This window comes from Eucalyptus grandis, chromosome 3 (assembly GCF_016545825.1).
Source record: "Eucalyptus grandis isolate ANBG69807.140 chromosome 3, ASM1654582v1, whole genome shotgun sequence".
Classification (NCBI taxonomy): domain Eukaryota; kingdom Viridiplantae; phylum Streptophyta; class Magnoliopsida; order Myrtales; family Myrtaceae; genus Eucalyptus; species Eucalyptus grandis.
Genome location: NC_052614.1, coordinates 1,126,745 through 1,140,521, shown reverse-complemented (window position 1 = coordinate 1,140,521; position 13,777 = coordinate 1,126,745). Strand labels below are relative to the sequence as shown.

The following is a 13,777-nucleotide window of genomic DNA, read 5'->3' as shown; positions in this document are numbered from 1 at the left end:
TCGCATATATATTAATTTGGGATTTTTTATGGTCAAAAAATTAATATAGACTAAATTTGTCAAATGTATACTAGTTTGGGGGTTTTTAGTGGTAAAAAAACTAACTTAAAGTAAATTTGTTATAAATGTATCGGTTTGAGATTTTTTATAGTTTCAGCCTTTATGGAATTGTGTAGTTCTTTTTCATGCACTCTCCAATTTATTGAATTAGATTGAAGGGATAATTACACAAATAGTTTCTAGAACTTTGGGGTAATGTAAAATGTTGTCCTTGAATTTTTAATTTATTCAATATGGTTATTGAACCTTGGCCTAATGTGAAATATCATCCCTTAACTTTTTATTTTTTCAATGTGGTCAATGAACTTTGGTACATGTTCAATCTAGTTCTTATATTATATGAAAATGTTCAATATTATCCCTGAACTTGAATTACTGAAACGACAACATTGAATATTTTCATAGATTCAAGGAAATAATTGAACATATTTCAAAAATTCAGGAGTTAACAAATTAAAAATTTAGGGACAAAATTATATATTAAGCTGCAATTTAGGTACGTTACACATGTATAGCGTCAGTTAGGAAATTGAAGGGGTAAAACATTTTTTTGTTATGATTTTCAAAATAAAGAAGCAATTCGAACAACTTTTTTTTTCTTCTATCTGTAATATTGATAGTAGCATGAGTACGTCATCAACAAGTTACTAAAAAAATTAGTTGATTGGTAAATTTTGTAAAATTAAGTTTGTTATACTAACTATTTAAGAAATCTATCAGAAATCTATCAACATAGTAAAAATTCATTTTTTGGAAACGGATCCGTAGAATTGTCCCCTCGAAAACAGAATTGCACGTCCATTATAGTTATATGCACCTATAGCCAAAAAAAAAAAAATTATCTTTAGTTAATGGCAAAATTGTTGGAACGCTTTCATTTGTCAAGCCAAGCATTTTTTTTTTTTTTTTTTTTGGCGTAAAATCTAACAAAATAATTATTCACCCTTACATGTGGGAAATTGAAGTGGGATAATTTCAAATAATAATGATAATAATAATAATAATAATAATAATAATAATAATAATAATAATAATAATAATAATAATAATAATAATAATAATAATAATAATAATAATAATAATAATAATAATAATCTATTACACTTATGCTAATTCGGTCATAAAAATTTTAATTATGTGAATTTAGTTGTAAAACTTTTCATGTTTTGTTAGTTGAGTCTATCCGGCCAATTTTGGCCTGAAATCATTAACATGAATATCAGCCATTTTATGTGGTATGCCTAGTGTTAACGTGAATAATTTGTTAGTTTTTATTAATTTTTATTTTATTTTTCCTTTTCTTATCTTCTATTTTCCTTCTTTTTAAAAAAAAAATTGTGGTGAGCTCAAGCTGGCCGCTAGTGAGGGTCACGGCCCTTGCCTAGATTTGAGTGAGGCCATCGTGGCTATGGTAGAGGCTAGTCTAGCCATGGCCTCACCCAAAATAAATTCGCCCACTCATTATCATTATATGCACCTATAGTAAAAAAAAAAAATGAATTTCTTTAGTAATGGAAGAATTAATTGTTAAGTCAACCATTTTTTTTGCAGCTAAAAGAAAAGTACTATAGAAATTGTTCTTTTTTGGGCAAAATCTAACAAAATTTCGTGTTTGACACTGACGGTGAGGTTTTAATCTATAACTCTTCAAGAATTTGAAGTATGCGCAGAAACAGAAAACAGAATTGGTTGAAATGGTACGAGTAAAAGAGTACTCGAATTCTAACAAAAGATAACAAGTTTATTTCATTTTGAAATAAGTTGGGTTAATTTCAAACTAAATCATCGACGAATAAGCATGCGTGGGCGGTTGAAGGTAAGTAATTTTTGTTACAATCTTCGAACTGAAGAAACCATTTGAACAACTTTGCTTGTTATCTCTATCTTCAATCTGAATAGTTTTCAGATTATCCTGTAATTGTGAGTTTTTCCTGGAAGTAACCATTTCAGTCATTTTCTCTCTCCAACTCTCTACGGAATCAAGTTTCCAAGATTTACTTTCTCTGAGTTCTCACACTTGCCTGTTCTTTGACCACTAAACACTTATGGCGAGATCTTCCCTGTATTGCGTTTTCATTCGTTTGCTCGATTACACTTGATATGCTGTATCTCCTCTAGTCCCATCTTTCCATTCTTGTGGACTTGAAACCAGATTCCATATGAGCAACGAAATCTTGCTCGATTAGTATCCATCACTATAGTCTAGATCTCCTTGTTTCCCTGTTACTAAAACCCTAACCACATATCTTGGTTTTTTAAAATCTTTTGCAGAATTTTTGTGATCTACCCGGATGATCCCACTATTTTTTTGATAGATGCTCGTATTCAGGGTCTAGATATGCTAAAGATTGGTGAAAAGGGTACGTGTTTGGCCTCGGAGGAAGCGGATGGAGTTCCATATTCCGAGGGTCTGCGAGTCATGGCCATTGACGGCGACCGTGCTTGTCTCAAGATTCTCGCCACTGCGCTAAAGAAGTGCAAATATGAAGGTTTGTCGATCATCGCGTTCATCGTGTCATGAAATTTACTTCTCTTCTTTTTAGCGAGTGAAGTGCCAAGTAAAAGGTCATGCATTAATTTTGTTCTTTGAAGGTTGGATTGCTAATTGCTAAACGCAGTCTTTCTAGGATTTGAGAAGATTGATTAAGATGCTATGTTCCATTGATGGAATCTTGTAATGGGATCCTGCGACACATCTCCGATTTTGGTATAATTGGGCTTTGACTTGTTCACAATCATGGTTTTCTAGAGATGGTTACAGTCAGTATTCTTGAAATAATGTATTAGTCTCGTTTGATTTGTATAGAGAGTACGCATGCATCAATTAAGAATTCAACCTAACCGTCTTTGGCAAAAGGAAGTGAATCCCTGTAATTGACATATGAGAGACAGTTCTGCACCAAAAATAGAATCTAAGTTATGATTGTGCAGTTTTCACTTGTATGCATGTGCAGTCACAGCGCAAGAAAAAGCGACTGAAGCCTTAGAGACGCTGAGAGGGGAAAAAGACAAGTATGACATCGTCATCACTGCCATTGTAGGGCTCGACATGGACGGTTTCAATCTCGTGGAGGTTATCGGCCTTGAACTGGACATACCAGTCGTTAGTAAGCAACAAAACTTTGTTTAGAAATGTCTTAAATCTCGATCCCTTGTTCCATTTATTGCGGCGGAAGTGATATTAGATTACACAAACTTTTGCATTAACTAGTATTCTAGGGACTCGAGAAATACAAATATTTATCTTTCTGGACATACGAACTCCTACACTGTTGAGTGCTGCAATTTTGAGTCTAATCTTTTTACGTTGATTCTTTTGGCTATACAGATATTACTTTTAATATTCTTGTACGTTTCCTTCACCAATACTTCTTGCCTCGGTTCTCTTTCTCTCTCTAGAGAAAAAGATTTTAGATGTAGACATCTGTACTGGTGCGATTCCTCTTCAGCATGGCAATGATGCATCTTCTCACGATTGAAAGTTACTATTGCTCAGTGGTATCGGCGAGCGATGATCGGAAGATCGTAATGAAGGCTATATTGCATGGGGCTCGGGACTTCCTAATGAAGCCGGTTAGGATTCAAGAGCTGAAAAACATTTGGCAGCATGTGCTAAGGAAGCAATTACGCAAACAAGAAAAATCTAGGCTTGCAGTCGAAAAGACAGCTCCACAAGCAACAGGGATGAAGCGACCAGTACTCACGGACGAAGAAGCAAACGCCAAGGATGAAAGCAATTGCCAAGCTGACGACAATGCTTCTGTGCGTAAGAGAACGAGGGTCAGTTGGTCCCCCGAGCTTCATCTCAAATTCGTTAATGCAGTTCAGCAGCTAGGAATCAATTGTAAGTTCTCTTCTACTTACTTGACTATAAGGAATTGATGGTAATTAATTACAATATTTAGGGCGGATGGAATTCTATACAAATTATGAAGATAGAGGATTAATTGTAAGGTTAGTGTCTGGAAAATGCATTTTGCAAATGCAAGTCAATTAATTAACATTCTCGAGGTTTTATACTGCAATTCATCAGCAGCATATCCAAAACAAATACTGGAAATCATGAACGTGCAGGGACTCACTAGAGAAAACGTGGCAAGTCATCTTCAGGTGAGCATTATATGCTAGTCTCTTCCACTATGAGTGATTCTGATTTTTTCGATCCCACATCAATAATCGACTAATCCAGTGTCACATTATAGAAGTACAGAAACATGCTGAAGAAGCACGATGCAGCTCGGAACCAAGAAAGCCCAAGCGAAGCCAATTTGAGCCTTAACACTAGGCGTGGCCGCTACCGAAAGAACATCGACAGTGCCTACAGAGTAGGAAGTGCCCAGCAGCCTCTCGACATCAAGGAAGTTAACAGCTACACTATCACATCCAACATGATAATGAATAAACTCTCAGGCGTTAATCAGAATGTTATTCCGAGTCATCACAAAGCTCCTCAAGTGTATAGACCGCATCAGTGTCTTACTGATCAAGTGCAGCATGTGCAGACTCCTTGGCTTGAGCACCAACCTTCAGCTAATTTTTTTCCAATGACCAATAAAATCGCCGTGCCCGAGTTTCAAAGATCAAACTTCTCGACTTTGCAATTTGGACATATGCAACCGGAGAATCAGACGGGAAGTCAGTCTCAGAACTTTCAATTCCAGATTCCTCAGATTGGAGGCAACTTCAGCAGCAGGCCAATCAATCATCCTCATGGGTTCCCGACTGGCTTCAATCAACATCCTCCGTTAATTCAAAGTGGAGTTTCTACCGTGAAGGATACGTGCATGGACCCCACGACCACCCATGTTCATAAATCCGAATCTGGTATAAACAATGTGAATGTTTTCTTTTGTTCTTGGTGCTAACATATATCTGGAAACAATCATAATGCTGCCACTGAAATTAACAGCGTTCTTCTAAGCCTTTGACATGTTCATTGTGTTTACTGTAATCATGTGAACTTATAAATGTGTGTTTATCCTACTCAACCTTGCAATACTGTCAATGTGCTAATGATTTATGCTCTTCTGATATTAATCTTTTGCATAAACTCATTGGTATAATTTTGCTTTCAAGGACCAGACAGAGGGACAAGTATTTGCTATCAGGGCAATGGCGGAAGCTCTAGCTTGAGGAATCAGATTGCTTGTGGCAAAAGCAATGAGAGAAATCTGTCATCAGTACGATCATTTGAAAGTGACAATGTGCAGCTTGAGCATCAATTGCTCGAAAAATCAGAAGAAGGAAGAGATTTGTACCACCACAAGTTGAGTTTCCTTGATGATGAACTTACTATCATGATCAACCAGGTACGGATCCATAAATTTTTTATACCCGTTTTTTCTGGTCAGGCAGTTCAGTGGGCTTAAAGTCCATAAAGAATCAAACTGCCGAACAATAAAGGGCAATTTGCAGCAGCTAAACAATCTGATCTGATCTTTGTCAAAGTGTCTATTTATTATGTTCAATATTGATTGATTAAAGGAACTGCATGGTGGTGCAGTTTAATGTTGATGGAGCTCCGAAGCTGTAATCTATATCAAATTATATATTCACACGAGGCATTGTGATCTGAAGGCGGCACGGGAATCTGATCTCTCATCTGTCAAACTAAGGGCTTGTTTTGGACAACCAACGAAGATACATATTGCTGTTACCAAGTGATCACTATGTTACCTTATCTGTTTGTTCCTTTTCTTCTACCTAGTCATTTTCTGATATTTTCAATTATTCCACTTCCTAGGATTATATTCTATAGACTAGGGCTTTATCCTAGCATGAGGTTGGATTTGAATCTAATATATGAAAGCTTTGCAGTATCGACAATAATGGGTTTATTTCTCTGTCATGTGACATAATTGTCTATTCTTTAATTTTCTGTTGGAAGGTGGAGCTAGCCATTGGAGATATGTAAAACTTGCGAGCATAATTTATGATGTTTATTTAGGTGAAAATTTATGATAAAAGCAAATATTTTTCGGGAAATCAATTTTTAAGAAAATAGTTTCATCTTTTCAAGTTAGGGAATTCATTTTCTTGACTTTAAGCAAGCATATTTTCTTTGACTGTAAATAATTTCCTATTGTCTCTCATAAGTCAATTGAAGTCGTACTCAATTTTGTTAAAGCTTTCAAAGTAGTGAAAAATTAGCAAGTTAGCTTAGTGGGTGATCGACCGCGTCAACTAGGAATCAAACATGTCAAAACCACACATGCAGCTAACTCCTCCCACCCATCTCTGAGAATATTTAATAGCTCTTATCAATCAATAAAAGATCAATCAATTTGCCTCAATGAAATTTGATGGAATTGGACATAATATTAGCCATTCAGTTCAATATTGATTAGGTATTAATGGCAACATAAAGATAAAAGAGTTTAACTTAGTATCGGATCGATCGATTGAACAAATGATAGGTCAAGTTTATGTTGTTTATTGGACATTCAAAAGGGGAGAACGAGCATACATCAAACGATTAATTTCTATTTCTTGTTATCAAGGAATTCATCATCAAAAGATGGATCACCCCACACATACATATAATCTATGATCCTTTGTAGTATAACTCATGTTCAAATCATTATCTTGTATTTCAAGAAAAAAAAAAAGAGTTCAATTTCCAAGCACAATGCAAACAATTTCATGTTTGGATGGACCCCCGCATCTTGACTCCAATCCTATAACTAATTATTATGTTAGGTGTGTGATGGATCTATTAAAATGAGTTATAAACTCACTTCTTAATCTATATTTGATGGGCTAGATTATTATATAGGTTAATTATATTCCATAAATAGGTTATAAATGGGTTTAGAATGGTAAAACTCAAAAAAAAAAAAAAATATGAGTTAAAATATATTCATAACTTACTTAGATCAAATTCATCTTTATGACTCTTTTTTCACTATCTTTCGCCTTCACTCGATGTTGCCCTTGCTCACTTTGATGCTTTCACCTTAGTTTTGGATATGATATGTAAGTGTTTTTGTAATATGGGTCGAGTCAGGTATGAGTTATTAGATTTATATTACATAGAAAATAGAACATTAGGTGGATCCACTGTTCATGTGTGTGAAAAGAAAAGAGATGCTTGAGATGGTACCTTAACTTGAAGGCACTTTCTTAGTCAAGTATTGAATAGTGTATCCAATTTTTTTTCCAAAATTCACTGGCACCGCAAGCGCTATTGCCATTGTAGTTGTTCGGCCCCGCCAGGACATTGGCAGGGGACTAGACTATTTTCTGATGATAGACTCCAAAAATGGCTTTCTAAGCCATGTCGGAAACCCGCCCAAACATAGAAAACGAAGTCATTTTTTCTTAGAAACAACTTGTTTGGACAACCTCTTGAAGTGACATCGGATCTTCTGCGAAATAATTGAATGACCTTAAGCGATCTCACGGGAATTTATCGCAGCGCCTTATTCATTGTTTGGTTATTCTATGCATGATTCAAGTGGGTTGTCCTTGTATTTCCACATTCATCCGCGTCCCATTAGGTGAGTACGTAATAAATGCAACAAATTGAACCAGTGGTTGAGAGAAGGACTGGTTTTTTTTTTTTGTCCTATTTTATAAAGGTGAGTATTCACAGCACATCGCTTGGAAGCGCGTTTCATACTTTATACGGACCAGAGGCTGCGCTGTCGTCTCTCTCGAGCATTGCATGATTGATTTGTCCATTCGCTCGTTCCCCAAATCACCAAGTTGGCCCCGTCACGAGCAAAGCTTCATGCAACTTGGAGTCGAGCATTTGATGTCCTGTCCCATTATTACCGCAAAAAGTTCTGAAAAATATTTAATTCATCTTTCGGGGTCCTCAACTGTGCCACTGCAAATTACCGCCCATTTAAAGTGGATGCAGGAAAAAAAAGTCTTGCTTTATTCATGTTCTGCTTTCCCCCGGGGTAAAGAATTATGAACGAGGTATCCTTCCATACGTCCGGTTGAGTTTGGAAGATTCTGAAATTTTTTACCCGAAAAAAGGAAATGCTATAAGAATTCCTCCTTATAAACTCTTGATGAGAGAGTTCGGTACCGCTTTACGTCTACAACAATGAAAAGAAACGTAATGGACATAAATATCCTCAAATATAAAAAATACATGCTGCGCCGCTCTCTAAGAGGCTTAACCTTTCAGAGTAAATGATCGCATAGGTAATTTTAAATTGGTATTCAAGTCATAGGTCTCGAGTTTAATCCCTCATACATTTTTACTCATTTACTTTTTTCGTTTATACTATATGGAATGGGTTTTCAAAACTTTTTCGCTCAAATATTTAGAGTAAACAGTAGTGTGCCAATATGTAATCAAAAGAAAACAAAAACAGGATTAATTTTATAATCAAACTATCCATTGTTTGAGCAGTAATGGAGTGGTGAAACCCTGTGCGATGGTGTAGCCATATATCCCTCGTTATACTTAAATTGACCGAGATGATTACATATATGGAGTTACAAACAAAATATGCCTTCAATAAGAAACCGGCAAGTCGACTTTGATAAAAAAAAAAAAAATGAAAATCAACCTATACGACATGATATCGATGATTCTCTAACTACTAAGATAGCAAAAACCCAACCTTGTCTCAAGAGACAGTGCTCTGTGATTTTTCAAAGCTTGAACCCGAAAATCCCCCAAACCGTGCGTCCACTTTTTGTACTAGCTGGAATAGATATGGATAAATGCCGAAGTCGCGCCTTTGCTACGACTCCTCGCCACAATGAAGGCTTCTACGACAATTATAGCTTTAGAATATGAATTACCAAACATACAGAGTTATACCACTATCGTATGGCACAGCAAATGAAATTAGTTCTCAACCTTTGAGTGTCACTTCCAGTGTTGCTTTAAAGAAGCGAAACCTATACTTTTAAATTTTTTTTTTGCTAATGACCAAATGCTCAATAAGGTAGGAGTGCTACAATCCATGTGAAACGATTGACGAAACTTGGCAGCGATTTGACAAACCAACAGAAACGAAGCGACCTCCACGGAACAAAGAAGGGACGAGAAGAGAAAGAGGAAAAAGATTCGTCAGCCGAACAATATGTCAACATGGCTCTGGTCACGACTAAGCTCCAAAATCGCTCGCTCATAGGTCAAGCCCAGCTCCAAGATTAGCATCTACGGCGAGCACGGCAATAAGGTTTTCTTCAGAAAGGCAAATCAAGAATACTAGGATAAAAAAGTCTCTGGCGGCATGCAACGGACGAGGGCCCTAGTACCATTTTTAGGTGGGTGACATTTAATAGCTTTAATTGACCTGGAAGTTACGTTCGAACCCTGTTAAAGCGTGAGGACAGAGGAGGGACAGAGGAGACGCTAAGTTGAAAGGGAGCTGTGGAGACGACTTTGAACTCGGCGGACATTTCCACGCCAATTACTTAATATTTTCTCGGCACAAATAAAATTTCGAGTCCCTACATAAAAGGGCGGTCGTGGAAGTCCCTGGAGAGAAGTTTAGCCAGCAAAGAAAGACAATCATGGGGTATTGGGCAGCGGAAACTGAAGTTTTCCTGAGAGTTTGTGCGATCTTGCTCTTGGTCTTGACCGCATGCTTGGTCGCCATGGCCACACAGACCAAGCTCATTATGTATACTTATGCCAGGAAAGCCACTTTCAGGGACTTGAATGCGCTCCCGTATACCCTCTCTCTCTCTCTCTCTCTCTCACTCACACACACCCACACACACACACACACGCCCACATACCTATTGAAGTTTCTCTTTGTGTCTCTATTTTGTGAATTATGTTGCTAGAAATGATGGGAAACTGTGTTGTTTCTTTGGTAGAGTTTTGGTGTATATTGATGGTGTGGTTGCTGGCTATAATCTGCTTCAGCTGAGCAGATGTTCCGTTTCAGCTTACTGCAAGAGAGAGATACAGTGTCCACTTTTGAAAAATCTGTCTTGGGTCCATTTCTTGTTGGATCAGGTATATTCTCAACCTCTTCCTCTGGTTCCTAGGTTTATAGCTAGCTAAAGAATTCTACAAATTGATGATTTTTTTTCTTTGAAAAAAATAACTTGATCAGTTAATTCGTACTGATTTGTTTAATTTTTTAGGAAATAATAGGATTGGACAAACAGTTTGATGATGATGAAGTTACTCTACCATTCAATCTTTATCAAATAGGAAATGACGCTTTGGAAGGTTCATCATTTACATAATATAAACAGAATTTCATCTTTTGTTTGCTGAAAACTTAGGGCTACTTGACTGCATAAATGGCCAAATCATGCAACGAATCAACGTAAACTAAGTAGATCAGAAAGTCACAATATTCACAATAGAAGAAACAATATAGCATCCACTTTTCGCGAAATTTTTTCTTCCTAGAGGGAAGAAAAGAAAAAAAGAAAAGAAAGAGAGAGTGATTGTATTTTTGCATAATTATGAAACTTATATCTTTCAGAGTAGCTGCACCAAAACTCCAAGCATGCTACACCAAACGATCTTACAGGTTTTGCGACAAGCATTAGTATGTAAAGGATTTAGCTATTAGCTGAGTACTCGCATTCTACATCTTGTACATGTGTTTTTCCAATAGTATTATTAGTAAATTTCTGTCAAATGTTTTCCCTCTCATGATACATGTACTTAGTACTAGGAATTAATGATGATTGGTGATAAATTATTCATCGGACTTAATTGTTTTGAACTGCTATTTGGTCCCCATAATGGTATAGGTTGCCGTCTACACTGTATTTGCTACCACTGTGGCCGCGACACAGGCGTCGCTTCTGGCAGTGACGGGGTCTAAGGCCATGCAATGGATGAAATTGTGCAACAGATACACAAGATTCTGCATCCAAGTCGGGGGGGCGCTCCTCTGTGGTTACGCTGCGTCCATAGTCCTAGTGCTCATGTCGTTCCTCTCAGTATATAATCTCTTCAGACGCTATTCACCGACTAAGTTCTTGCAGTTAAAGAGCAAGCAGTAACACTGTAATGACTTTAATGGTGACCTAATTACTCCATAATGCTTCTTGTGATGTAAAAATTATGTGAGTTTTCTGTTAAATGGAAGTCTTGGTTTTATGCAGAAAAGCAAAGGGTTGCATAAATTCATTCCATTTCCCCATCATAAATAGACAGCAACTACTCAGCGACATTGGTGATCTGTCTTTGTCGCCTAATTAATGATCTTGGCGACCTCCCAAAAACACAACATTGGTATCTTGATATTATTTTCTTAATTTTCTTCATGTTTTTAAAGAATTTCACATGAATTTGTGGAAATACTTCATCAGATTTCATATATGACAAATCCTCCAAAACGCGCATTCAATGTTCTGAGTTGCCTAAAAAATGCAGCAAGTCGTGATCACGTTATGAACATGCATTGCTCACCTTGGGTTTCAGACTTTCTGATCTCTCCTCTCTTTTCTGTCTCATTTTGTTGTGTATTGAACTCTTTGCATCGAGCGTCCTTTTATTGGTCTATGACAACGTAAATCTATAGAAGTTATTAATGACTACTTAATATACTCAATAGCATAGCCTAAGAAACCATTGTCTTTTATGACAAAAATCAAAACAACGTATTGAAAATTATTTTCGTCCAATAGTCAATTTGAATAGCCAACGAAGAACTAAATATGGCCATCAATGGTTTCCTTCCAACTTCAATGGACGGTAAGAAAGAGATATAATTACTATCATACTTATGACATCTACTTTGAAAATGAGTTTGCTTAATGAGTATCGATCTACTCTTGTTGAGGTAACAAGCATCTGTGTGGGACCATTTGGAATGTCTAATTTATGTTAAGATGAGTAGGTACTAATCTTGACCAAGCAATTCTATATCTTCAACAAATTGCAATTTCACCGGAAGAGTTTGAAATTATTGATCGAAGTCCTTCCATCGACCGATAGCTCATATATACTCGCAGAGATGGACTATCATATGATTCTCTACTGGCCGTTGAGTTTATATGCGCACTCCTATTCCTCTAAAACGTCAAAGAATTCAGGAGAAAAAAACTTGCAAATAGTTTAGTATGCTGCAAAATGAGTTTCAAATAGAGCGGCTGATTTATACTTTTTAGCCGTGCCCTCTATCAGGTTATAAGGATATTAGAGTATCATCCTCTCTCAGAAAGATCGCTATCATTATAATGATCGTTAACAATATAACCATGGCAATTTTCATAAATATAATTCCCAAATAAGCATGTAACCAATTATTTGGCTTTCTAAAGAACACAAAGCATTCAGAGTCAACCAAAAGAAAATCTCATGATGTTTAAGAATTTTCAAAATGGGGATGGTGTCTCCTAATTTCTTTGCTAAAAAGTGAACTCCATCAAACGATTGCCCGTTAGACAGGGAAGATGCGAAATAATGTCACAGGAACCATCACTTTCCTTCACGGTCGAAAATTTTTCCTTTTCGAGCGTTCAATGCATGATGCTCTTGTTAACAAACTTCTCATCATGGCAATTACGAGACCACAACTCATGGACACGTATCATGTCGACGACAATGTTTGCTGTTACTAACGTTGACACTTTTGCCCGAGAAGCATCGATATGCGACAATCAAGATGAAGATTTCTTCTTAAGAAGGTTTTCGAATCATTTAAGTCAACTGAAGCTAACAAATTGGCACAAGTATGTGGACCTAAAATCGATTGTTTAGTTCAAACATTCCCACGCACCTATCCAGTTTACCATCTCACCTTGCGAGTCATTGTCTTTCTCTGTCTTTCTACAAAGAGAGTGAAATAACAATCTCGACAATCTGACGACTTTGACGTAGTTGGTTAGGTCGTCCAGAAATTTTTAGCACAAAAGCTGAAGATTTCCCGTTCAACTTCCATTGAATTCAGGCAAACTGCTCTAGTCAAGCCACATACTCAGGCCAAAAGGCTGGAATTAACCGATTTATGAGTTTTGTAGAGTATCCACTAGGCCTATACGCCTATGCCTTGAATTACTGAAAAGAAGGAAAAAATAAAAAATAAATAACAGTCTTGACCCATCAGTTATGGACTGGGTCAAAAGAATAGGAGGAAAATAACACTAGAAGTGTCACAAGTGACGCTTATTTTGATACCAAAATTTTTCATTGGATAAGTTAAGTGTGGCTTTAAAAAAAAAAAAATCACTTAAGTGATATTTCTGATTTGGGTCACTAGATATTCAATGTGATAATATTATAACATTTTTTTCCAATTGACGTGACTTGCCAGCATGCCTAGACGATGCCATTTAACACATGATTGTCCCAAGTTCAACCTTTCTTTCAAACCCTAACCTTACAATAGATGAGTTGGGGGAAAATTTAAACTCTCCCTTAAACCCTAACCTCACAACCGTGGATTTCGGGCAAAACTAGTAATTGAAACTTGCAATAGAGGTCTGTTTCTTCATTTGTGTGATTTGTCTCCTTGGAATTGCATTTTTTACGGTGGGATATTGAGGAAGGAGATGGAGTTGGGGGAAAGGAGGAGGAGGACATTGCCCTTGCGGATGCCCATGGTGGAGAGGTGGGAGGCAAGGGAGTCGACGGAGTGCAAGAGCTTGCGAAAGGGAACATGGAGGCCGGAGGAGGCGTCAACGAAGGCGGTAGAGCCACGGCGGTAATAGGTGGAAATGAATATGAATGTGATGATATTGAGAGGGAGGGGGGAGGGAAGAGAATGGGTTGGGCTTGTTGTAGAAGCTTGACTTGGAGCTATAGAAACCGCTTTTTGCGCCGATTTGG

General features: G+C 37.0%; 2 protein-coding genes across 2 annotated transcripts; both read left to right on the top strand.

The window, feature by feature from the left end:
* The first annotated feature begins 1,858 nt into the window (after positions 1-1,858).
* On the top strand, positions 1,859-5,593 carry LOC104438754 (two-component response regulator ARR12-like). Its single transcript, XM_010051935.2, has 8 exons — positions 1,859-1,876; positions 2,390-2,549; positions 3,015-3,167; positions 3,557-3,904; positions 4,094-4,170; positions 4,263-4,884; positions 5,137-5,369; positions 5,564-5,593. The coding sequence occupies exons 1-8, from the start codon at positions 1,859-1,861 to the stop codon at positions 5,591-5,593; spliced, it is 1,641 nt and encodes a 546-aa protein (XP_010050237.2).
* Positions 5,594-9,384: 3,791 nt separating this feature from the next.
* LOC104435962 (CASP-like protein 2C1) lies at positions 9,385-11,113 on the top strand. The gene is made up of 3 exons (XM_010048687.3): positions 9,385-9,704; positions 9,856-9,997; positions 10,753-11,113. Exons 1-3 carry the CDS (start codon positions 9,547-9,549, stop codon positions 11,005-11,007), a joined length of 555 nt encoding a protein of 184 aa, XP_010046989.1. The 5' UTR covers positions 9,385-9,546; the 3' UTR covers positions 11,008-11,113.
* Positions 11,114-13,777: the final 2,664 nt, after the last annotated feature.